This window comes from Sapajus apella, unplaced genomic scaffold (assembly GCF_009761245.1).
Source record: "Sapajus apella isolate SASKATOON/1434 unplaced genomic scaffold, GSC_monkey_1.0 scaffold2, whole genome shotgun sequence".
NCBI classification, from domain to species: Eukaryota; Metazoa; Chordata; class Mammalia; order Primates; family Cebidae; genus Sapajus; species Sapajus apella.
The window spans coordinates 25,530,278-25,541,533 of NW_022436942.1; the positions used below are offsets into that span (position 1 = coordinate 25,530,278).

The 11,256-nt window shown below is 40.7% G+C and overlaps 1 protein-coding gene across 2 annotated transcripts in view; it reads right to left on the reverse strand.

The window, feature by feature from the left end:
- The window catches only part of ATF1 (activating transcription factor 1), a 44,093-nt gene that overhangs the window by 11,592 nt on the left and 21,245 nt on the right, over positions 1-11,256 (reverse strand). For both annotated transcript variants that reach the window (XM_032293538.1, XM_032293539.1), the window contains exon 4: positions 1,771-1,901. In XM_032293538.1, coding sequence (XP_032149429.1) covers positions 1,771-1,901 — 131 coding nt within the window. The remainder of the gene's footprint in view (positions 1-1,770; positions 1,902-11,256) is intronic.

Here is an 11,256-nt window from a genome sequence, read left to right on the forward strand (position 1 = left end):
AATTAGCTGGGTGTTGTGGCACACATCTATAATCTCAGCTACTCTGGAGGCTGAGGCAGGACAATCACTTAAACCTGGGGGGCGGAGGTTGCAGTGAGCCCAGATTGTGCCACTGCACTCCAGCCTGGGTGACAAGACTCCATTTCAAAAAAACAAAAGAATGAACGAAACAGATCTAAATGTATATTATATTAAATACCACTTTCATCCTATTTCTGTATCAGTGAGCTAAAGATAAAAAAGCCAAAAAAAAGTTTGAAAACTGATATGTATGTGTGTGTAATTTGTTCAACTTTGTTGTGTAGTTGAAATTTTTCATTAAAAAAATACTGGAAGCAAGAGTAGAAATTAAAAATAGATGATTAATTTATTACCTTGTTAATTTTGCCAAATGTCATTTTAATAAACCAGCAGACCTCATTCACTAAATTACTGGGGAAAAGACCTACGTGTTAACCTAAGTACAAGTTACTAATCTACATAGACTGCTGCTGATCATCAGTGAGGATATATACATTTGTTTGTGTAGGTATTTCTGTTCTGTCACTCTGTCTCCTGACTCTAAGCTTTCCTCTCAAAGGCTAGGACCACATTTGCTTCCTTTATAACTTTACCTAGCCCCCAGGTGGGATGCTGTAAACCAATAGGTGCTCACTTTGTTCTGTGTACTGACTAATATTCATAGCAACACTTTTAGATATGCGGATTTAGTGTTCTATTAAAGTTGATCAGTTCCTTCTTGCTTATGGTGGGAACTCTGTAAATCACACTGCAAAACAATCTCTATCCTCTTTCTGATCCAAATTTCCTTAACCTCACACTGAAAAGTCAACATTTATGTTTAATCTTTCATACAGTAATTTCTGCTGGAATTAAGGTAATAGACATAACTGGCTGCCATCCAAAGGAAAAATTTGTAAAATGGAGTATAGTCTGAGGTAAAATTATATGTGTAGACTCAGACAAATCTAATTTTGAATCCTAGGCTCCATCATATACAAGCTATGTGACTTCAAGAACAGTATCTAGGCCGGGCATGGTGGCGCCTGCAATCCCAGCACTTTGGGAGGCCGCGGCAGGAGGGTTACCTGAGGTCAGAAGTTCTAAACCAGCCTGGCCAACATGGTGAAACCCCATCTCTATTAAAAATACAAAAATTAGCCAAGTGCAATGGCAGGAACCTGTAATCACAGCTACTTAGGAGGCTGAAGCAGGAGAATCACTTCTGAAAGGCAGAGGTTGCAGTGAGCCGACAGTGCCACTGCACTCCAGCCTGGGTGACAGAGCGAGACTCTGTCTCCAAAATAAAAAAAAAATAAATAAAAATAAATAAAATAAAATAAAAAAAAAACAAAAAAAACAAAAAACAAAAAAAAACAAGGCCGGGCGTGGTGGCTCACGACTGTAATCCAAGCACTTTGGATCACCTGAGGGCAGATCACCTGAGGTCGGGAGTTCAAGACCAGCCTGACCAACATGGTGAAACCTCGTCTTAAAATAAATAAATAAAATAAATAAATAAATAAAACAAATCCAGTATCTAATGCTGTGGGTCTCAGCTCCCTCATACATTTATAACTGCCTATGTCACACAGTTGTTGTAGGAATAAATGAAATAATGCTGAAAAAGTACTTCTCATTATTCCTGGCTGAAAACGTCCTTTAATAATCATCACTATTAAAGTATGACAATTTTTCTAACACCACTTCTTTCTACAGAAAAGTCAGGCTTTGTATGTTTATAATGTGGAAATTGATTCCTGTACATACTGTACTGTCCGCTGCTAGTCTGATAGATGGGAGCTGGAACAGACATAGAAGTGACAGCAGAAACTCCAGGATTTTCTCCGTCTCCTTTTCTGCCCCGTGTATCTTCAGAAGATAAGTCTTTCAAAATTTTTCTGTAAAAAAAAACAAACACTGGTAATGTGAATGACTTTACAAAAAGATGCTTCTCCCAAGTAGATGGGACCACAAGCGTGAGCCACCACATCCAGCTAATTTTCGTACTTTTAATAGAGATGGTGTTTCACCATGTTGGCCAGGCTGGTCTTGAACTCACGGCCTCAAGTAATCTACTTGTCTCGTCCTCCCAAAGTGCTGGGATTTCAGGCATGTGCCACCATGCCCGGCCACAAAAATAAATTTCTAAAACCTTTTCAATCTTTTTTTTTTTTTTTTGAGACGGAGTTTCGCTCTTGTTAGCCAGGCTTTAGTGCAATGGCGCGATCTCGGCTCACTGCAACCTCCGCCTCCTGGGTTCAGGCAATTCTCCTGCCTCAGCCTCCTCAGCAGCTGGGATTACAGGCACACGCCACCATGCCCAGCTAATGTTTTGTATTTTTAGTAGAGACGGGGTTTCACCATGTTGACCAGGATGGTCTCGATCTCTTGACCTCGTGATCCACCCGCCTCGGCCTCCCAAAGTGCTGGGATTACAGGCTTGAGCCACCGTGCCCGGCCAACCTTTTCAGTCTTAGGTAAAAGCTACAGCAATCTACCAGCCACTTAAACTATTATTCCAAAGAATCCTTTTATTTAGCACATACTATTATGATGTGCTCTAGGCTAGTTACATATTAGTTTAAAGAGTGAAGAGGGCTGGAAATGGTGGCTCACACCTGTAATCCCAGCACTCTGGGAGGCTGAGGCTGCCAGATCACTTGAGGTCAGGAGTTTGAGACCAGTCTGGCCAACACAGTGATACCCCATCTGTACTAAAAAATACGAAAATTAGCTGGACATGGTGATCCGTATCTGTAATTCTAGCTACTCAGAGGCTAGGGTAGGAGAACTGCTTGTGCCTGGGAGGCAGGGGCTGCAGCAAGCGGAGATCACGTCAATGCACTCTAGCCTGGGCAAAAGAATAAGACTGTCTCAAAAGAAACAAAAAACAAACCCCACAAAAACCCACAAAATCAGTTCTCCAAATGAAAGACGTAAGAAATACTACTATAAAATGCATAGAGTATCAGTGATGAATAAAACTGCTTATTTTAACAAAAAGAGGTAAATATCCCATGGGTATCCCTCAGACTTGGTGAAACAAGTTGTTATTCCTAATGACAGGAATAAGGGATGGAAAAAGTATTCCTCACTGAAAAGAAAGGTCTTTCAAAACAACTGGGGATGAGCGTGGTGGCTCATGCCTGTAATCCCAGCACCATGGGAGGCCGAGGCAGGCAGATCACCTGAGATCCAGAGTTTGAGACCAGCCTGGCCAACATGGCAAAACCCCGTCTCTACTAAAAATGCAAAAATTAGCCGGGCATGGTGGTTCACACCTGTAATCCCGGCTACTTGGGAGGCTGAGGAAGGAGAATCACTTGAACTCAGGAGGCGGAGGCTACAATGAGTGGAAATCATGCCACTGTACTTCCTGCCGGGGGCCAGAGTGAGACTCTCAAAAAAAAAAAAAAAAGAAAAAAAAAATTGGGGGTGGAGGAAAAAGTAGGCAAAACGCATTGTTTGCTTCTGAAAAAAAAAGAAATGCTTACTCAAGAATTCTATGTTCACTATAGAAAAATGAGAAAACTGAAATACTTGTATGAAAACAAAAAAGAATCACAATGGAGAAAGAAAATCCTTAGAATTAAAAGGGCTCCTTTATGTTATCTTCGCCAACCTCCCAAGTCATGGAGGAATTCCCTCTCTAAAATTCCTGACAATTTCTATTTCCAGGAAAAAGGCACTCACTATTTCCAAAAAGTAAACCATCCTATTATTCAATAGTTAGAGCCTTTCCTTATTTGGGTCCAAAACTGGTTCATTCTGGTGAAACTAAAGAAATTTATTATTTTTTCTTTTCTTTTCTTTGAGACAAAGTCACCCAGGCTGGAGTACAGTGGCATGATCATGGCTCGCTGCCACCCTGACTTCTTGGGCTCAAGTGATCCTCTTGCCTCAGCCTCTCAGGTAACTGGGATTATTTATATCTGACTGTGCTTGTGAAGGGCAAGACCTGAAAGCTCCAAATTCAGTGTAAAAATGGGAGTGTTCATAAGAAAGGAAAACATGGTAACCCTGCAAATGTCTGTAAGAACCACACTGGAAAGAACTAATTATTCATGCTTGAAAGTATTAAGAAGATTTACTATACAGACATTCCCTACTTAAGAACCATTTGTTCACAGTAAGTTAAGAATCACAAAAGGAGACAGGATCTCACTCCGTTACCCAGGCTGGAGTACAGTGGCACAATCATGGCTCACTGCAGCCTTAATCTCCCAGGCTCAAGTGACTCTCCCACCTCAGCCTTCCGAGTGGCTGGGACTACAGGTGTGCATCACCACACCTGGCTAATTTTTTGTAGAGACAATGTCTGCCTATGTTGCCCAGGCTGGTCTCAAACTCCTGGGCTCAAGCAATCTGCCCACCTCAGCCACCACACCTGGCCTTCCTGCACCTATTATTCAACTCTAATTCCAGCATCATCAGAGAACATACTGTGCATGATTTCAGTTCTTTTAAATGTGTTAAGATTAGTTATGACCCAGAATGTGGTATTTTTTGGCAGACTTTCTTGATTCTATAACTGCTTGGTCAAGTGTTATAAAAATTTTAATTAGGCTGAGCTCACACCTGTAATCCCAGCACTTTGGGAAACCAAGGTGGGCAGATCACCTAAGGTCAGGAGTTCGTCTGACCAGCCTAGCCAACATGGTGAAACCCCGTCTCTACTAAAAACACAAAAATTAGCCAGGCATGGTGGTGGGTGCCTGTAATCCCAGCTACTCAGGAGGCTGAGGCAGAAGAATTGTTTGAACCTGGGTACCACTGCACTCCAGCCTGGGCGACATAGAGAGACTCCATTTCAAAAAAAAAAAATTAGGCCGGGCGCGGTGGCTCACACCTATAATCCCAGCACTTTGGGAGGCCGAAGCGGGTGGATCACGAGGTCAAGGGATCGAGACCATCCTGGTCAACATGGTGAAACCCCGTCTCTACTAAAACTACAAAAAATTAGCTGGGCATGGTGGCGCGTGCCTGTAATCCCAGCTACTCAGGAGGCTGAGGCAGGAGGATTGCCTGAACCCAGGAGGCGGAGGTTGTGGTGAGCCAAGATCACGCCATCGCACTCCAGCCTGGGTAACAAGAGCGAAACTCTGTCTCAAAAAAAAAAAAAAAAAGACAAAAAAAAATTAGATCTTGTTGGCCAGGTGTGGTGGCTCACACCTGTGATCTTAGCACTTTGGGAGGCCAAGGCAGGTGGATGATGAGGTCAGGAGTTCGAGACCAGCCTGGCCAACATAGTGAAACTCTGTCTCTACTAAAAATACAAAAAAATTTAGCAGGCATGATGGTGGGCACCTGTAGTCCCAGCTACTTTGGAGGCTGAGGCAGGAGAATTGTTTGAAGCTGGGAGGTGGAGGTTGCCTTGAGGTAATATAGCACCTCTGCACTCCAGCCTGGGTGACAGAGTGAGACTCTGTCTCAAAAAAGAAAGTGAATCCTGAGATAGGTTTACTGAAGTCATCAACTGTAACTGTGGACCTGTTTATTTCTTTTCAGTTCTGTTAGTTTCTTTTTGGATATAGGGTTTTGCTCTGTCACTCGCTGGAATGATGTGGCTCAATCACAGCTCACTGCAGCCTCCAACTCCTGCGCAGCTGGGACCAAGAGGCACACACCACCACACCTGGCTAACTAATTTTGTGAAGAGACACCATCTTACTATTGCTCTGGCTGGTTTTGAACTCCTGGGCTCAAGCATCCTCCCTCCTTGGCCTCTGGAAGGGCTGAGATTACAGGTGTGACCACTGGGCCCTGCCCTATTAGTTTTTAATACACATATTTTAAAGCTCTTTTGTTAGATGCATGCACATTTGAATAATGTCTTCTTGGTGAATTCTTACCATTATGTAATGTCCCCTCTTTATCTCTGATTTTCTTTATTCTGAAGTCTATTTTATATGACATTAATATAGCCCCATTTTTTTTTTTAATTAGTGTTTTCATGGTATGTCTTTAACCATCCTTTTACTTTAGACTAGCTTATATTATTTTTGAAGTGAGTCATTTAAAAAATCCATTCTAATCTTTGTCTTTTTAAAGAAAAATAGCTTTGAAATGTAATTCACATACCATACAACTAACTCTTTTAGGCATCCAGTTCAGTGTTTTTAGTATATTAACAGGGTTGTACAACCACCACTATAATCTAATTTTAGAACATTTTTGTGCTCCTAAAAGAAACTTGGCACCCATTAGCAGTCAATCCCATTCTTCTCTCCCCTCTCCCAAGCTCTAAGCAACCACTTGCCTACTTTGTTTCTATAAATTTGTCTATTTTGGACATTTCATATAAATGGAATCATATAATATGCAATCTTTTGTAAATGGCTTAGTTTAATATTTTCAGTTTATCCATGTTGTAGCATGTATCAGTACTTCATTGCTTTTTTTTCCCCACCCCTGCCACTTCATTGCTTTTTTTTATTGCTAAGTAAAAATACTACCTTTTATGAATATACCACATTTTGTTTATCCATTCATCAGTTAACAGACATTTGGGTTGTTTCCATGTTTTGGCTATTATAAACAATGCTGCTATGAACATTCAGGTACAAGTTTTCATATAAATGTATATTTTTATTTCTCTTGGGCATATAACTAGCATAGGAAGTAGTGGGTCATATGGTAACTTAGTATTCTGAAGAACTGCCAGACTGTTTTCTATAGCAACTGTACTATTTTTACATTCTTACCAGCAGTGTATGAGACTTTTAATTTGTCCATATCATCACCAACATTTATTATTGGCCTTTTTTTCTATTTTAGTCATCCAAGTGGGTCTGAAGTGGTATTTCACAATTTTGATCTTCAATTCCTTTAATGATAAATGATGAACATTTTTTTTCATAGGTTTATTAGTCACTTGTTTATCTTCTTTGGAGTAATTTTTATTCAAATCTCTTGCTCAGTTTTTTTTTTTTTTTTTTTTTTTTTTGAGATAGAGTTTCATTCCTATGGCCCAGGCTGGAGTGTAATAGTGCAATCTCAGATCACTACAGCTTCCACCTCCCAGTTCAAGCGATTCTCCTGCCTCAGCCTCCCTAGTAACTGGAATTACAAGTGCCCGCCACCATGCCCAGCTAATTTTTTGTATTTTTAAGTAAAGACAGGGTTTCACCATGTTGGCCATGCTGGTCTCAAACTCTTGACCTCAGATGATCCACCAACCTTGGCCTCCCAAAGTGATGGGATTACAGGTATGAGCCACTATGCCTGGCCCCCTTGTTCATTTTTTCATTGGGTTGTCTTAATATTTAGCCTTCTGATCAATTAACATGAGATGTCTTTTCACTTATTTAGATCTCTTTTCTTTCTTTTTTTGAGACGGAGTCTCAGAGCTCTGTCGCCTAGGCTGGAGTGCAGTGGCACAATCTCGCCTCATTGCAACCTCTGCCTCCTAGGTTCAAGCGATTCTTCTGCCTCAGCCTCCCAAGCAGCTGGGACTACAGGCACGTGCCACCACACTCGGCTAATTTTTGTATTTTTAGTAGAGACAGGGTTTTGCCATGTTGGCCAGGCTGGTCTCAAACTCCTGACCTTGTGATCCACCCAGTTCGGCCTCCCAAAGTGCTGGGATTACAGGCGTGAGCCACTGTACCTGGCAGTATATGTGTTCTACTTCTTTTGTTAATTGATATCCAAGTATAATTTAAATTTATAAATTTAATTTTAAACCTTTTATACTTTGTTATTGTAAACATAATTGTTAAGTTTCACTTTTGGATTATTCATCCCTTATATATTGAAATACAGTTGATTTTTGTTATATTGATCTATATCCTACAACCTTGCTGGAACTTGTTGATTAGATTCTTTATGATTTTGTATATATAAGATAATGTCATGTACAAAGTGTTTTACTTAGTCCTTTCATATCAGGATGCCATTTATTTCATTTCTTGACTAATTCCCTGAGTACAATGTATAGAAGTGGTGAGAGTGGATATCCACATTATTTTCTTATTAGAATGTTAGTTGTAGGTTTTTGTAGATTCTCTTTATCAGGTTGAAGAAGCAGCCTTCTATTTGTTTGCTGAACAGTTTTATCATGAAAGGGTACCAGATTTGGCTGGGCGCAGTGGCTCATGCCTGTAATCCAAGCAGTTTGGAGGCCAACATGGGTGGATCACCTGAGGTTGGGAGTTCAAGACCAGCCTGACCAACATGGTGAAGCCTCGTCTTAAAAAAAAAAAAAAAAAAGTATACCGGATTTTTGTCAAATGTTTTCTCTGTGTCTTGAGATGATATGTTTTTTGTTTTGATTCTATTCACATGATATGTTCAACCAATTTTGCATTTCAGAGGTAAATCCTACTTGGTCATGGCATATAACACCTTTTATATGTTGTTGGATTTAGTTTAATATTTTGTTGGGGATTTTTTTTTGTCTATACTCATCAAGGATATTGATCTATAGTTTCACAATTGCCTTTTAATTGGTGAGTTTAGGCCATCTGTAATCTTGGCTGATCTTCCAGTTTATTATTTGTTTTCTATTTATTCTATTTTTAAAATTCTCTGTGTTCCTACACCTGCATTCTTCTAGATTATTTGAAGACTTTTCAAAATTTCATTTTAATTTATCTACTGTATATCTGACTAAAATTTTTTGCAAAGTTTTAGTAGTTGTTCTAGGGGTATATAGATACATAGCTTTTTACAATCTGTGTAGAATTAGTATTTTAACACCACTTCAGGTGGAATGTAGAAACCTTACCACCATATTAGATATGTTTATCTTTCCCTCTTTATGTTGTAAATGTCTTCTCTATTACCTCTGCATATGTTGAAAACCCCTTCAGAATGTCGTAATTTCTGTTTTCGGCCATCAAGTATATTCTTATTTTATTTATTTGGACAGTCTCGCTTATTTATTTATTGAGACATAGAGTCAGGATCATGGCTCACTGAAGCCTCAACTTCCTGGGCTCAAGTGAGCCTCCCCACTCAGCCTCCTGAGTAGCTGGGACTATAGGTGCACACTACCATGCCTAGCTAATTTTTGTATTTTTTTTGTAGAGATGGGATCTCCTTATATTACACAGGTTGGCTTCAATTCCCTGGACTCAAGCAGTCCTCCCACCTCAGCCTCCTGAAGTGCTAGGACTAGAGGCATGAACCATACCACACACCTAGCCTACATTCTTGTTTTAGAAGTTATCAATCTGGTTGTGTCCAGGCCACAAGTTCTGACCATCCTTCTGTAGGTTGTGGTTCCAACGTCAGTTCAGTTTCCAAAGTCTTTGCAATGCTATTCATATCAATTACACATGTGCACCAGGTAGTGGCCAGTCTAGAATTTGGGCAGTGGTGATCCATCTTATACATAGTTAAGTTCTAAAAGTCTACATATGCTAGGGAAGCCCATTTTTATTCATTTTTGGTAGAAATGTATTAGTAGGTGCTGGATTTAATCAAATACTTTTTTCCCTAGCATTTATTGAGTTGACGGTATTGTTTCTGCCAATTCTCACTTATGGTCGTTTATGTCCTTGCACGTTTGATGATTTTTGAGTGAATTCATATTTGATTTATACTAATCTTTGAGAAGTTTCTTTTCAGATGTTCTAGCCTCTATGAGAGACCCCTACTTAATAAAGAAATCTCAGGTTCAGAGTTCCTTCCTGCAGCTGACTGAAAATAACGAGTGGACCCTGTTACAAGCTTGTTTCTGTTCCCCATTTTGGTTTTAATGCATGTATTTGCATGTATATGGTTTTTATATCTGTTGAGGGAATGAGATAAGAGATTATCATTATTTCCTGTAAGTGTACAATGCATTAATAAATATTCTATCCAGGAGCTCACTGTTCTGTACTGGGAGAGCCCCATTAAGAATTAAGCTTCTTTTTTTTTTTTTTGTATTTTTTTGGTGGCTGCCCCTAAAAGTCTAAGGTTAAGTCTAAAGGTAAGCAACATAAGACTCCAACAGACAATTCCTGTCTGGTATATTTCCTTCCATTATTGAAAAACCACCCAAATTGGCCAGGTGTGTTGCCTATAATCCCAGCAGTTTGAGAGGCTTAGGCTGGAGGATTGCTTGAACCCAGGAGTTTGACACCCAGCCTAGGCAATATAGTGAGACCCTGTCTCTACAAAAATTAAAAATTAGCCCAGGCACAGTGGTGTGCATCTGTATTCCCGGCTACTTGGGAGTTTGAGGCAGGAGGACCACTCGAGCCCAGGAGGGTGAAGCTGCAATGAGCCATGACTGCATCACTGCACTCCAACCTGGGTGATGGAGTGAGACCCTGTATCAAAAAAACTCCACAAAACTGCCCAAATTAATCGTTATTACTATTGTTCTAAAAAGCCAATGCTAACTGAAATGAATTGCTTTTTTCGCCACTGTTTCTTACATTCATATTCCTTCCATTTTCTTCTTCCTCAAGTATACACTTAAGCAGCTTCTTTTATTTTTCGAGATGGAGTCTCATTCTGTCACCCAGGCTGGAGTGCATCTCGGCTCACTGCAGCCTCCGTCCCCCAGGTTTAAGCAATTCTCGTGCCTTAGCCTCCCAGGTAGCTGGGACTACAGGAATGTGTCACCACGCCCAGCTAATTTTTGTATTTTTAGTAGAGATGGGGTTTCACCATGTTGGCCAGACTGGTTTCAAACTCCTGACCTCAAGTGATCCACCCACCTCAGCCTCCCAAAGTGCTGGGATTACAGGCGTAAGTCATTGCGCCCAGCCCTCTTATGTAGTTTCTTAAATCAGTTTGAAAATGATTATTTCACTGTCATTTTTGAAAGATTGTTCAGGTGGGCACAGAATTTCAGGTCAAAAGTTACTTTCTTTTTCAATTAAATATGGGAGCCCGAGTACAGAGGCTCATACCTATAATCCTAACACTTTGGGAGGCTGAGATGGGTGGACTTGAGCCCAAGAGTTTCAGACCAGACTGGTCAACATAATGAGATTCCATCTCTACCAAAACTTTAAAAAAATTAGGTGGGCCAGACGCGGTGGCTCACGCCTGTAATCTCAGCACTTTGGGAGGCTGCGGCGGGTGGATCACGAGGTCAAGAGATCGAGACCATCCTGGTCAACATGGTGAAACCCCGTCTCTACTAAAAATACAAAAAAAAATTAGCTGGGCATGGTGGTGCGTGCCTGTAATCTCAGCTACTCAGGAGGCTGAGGCAGGAGAATTGCCTGAACCCAGGAGGCGGAGGTTGCGGTGAGCCGAGATCACGCCATTGCACTCCAGCCTGGGTAACAAGAGCGAAACTCCATCTCA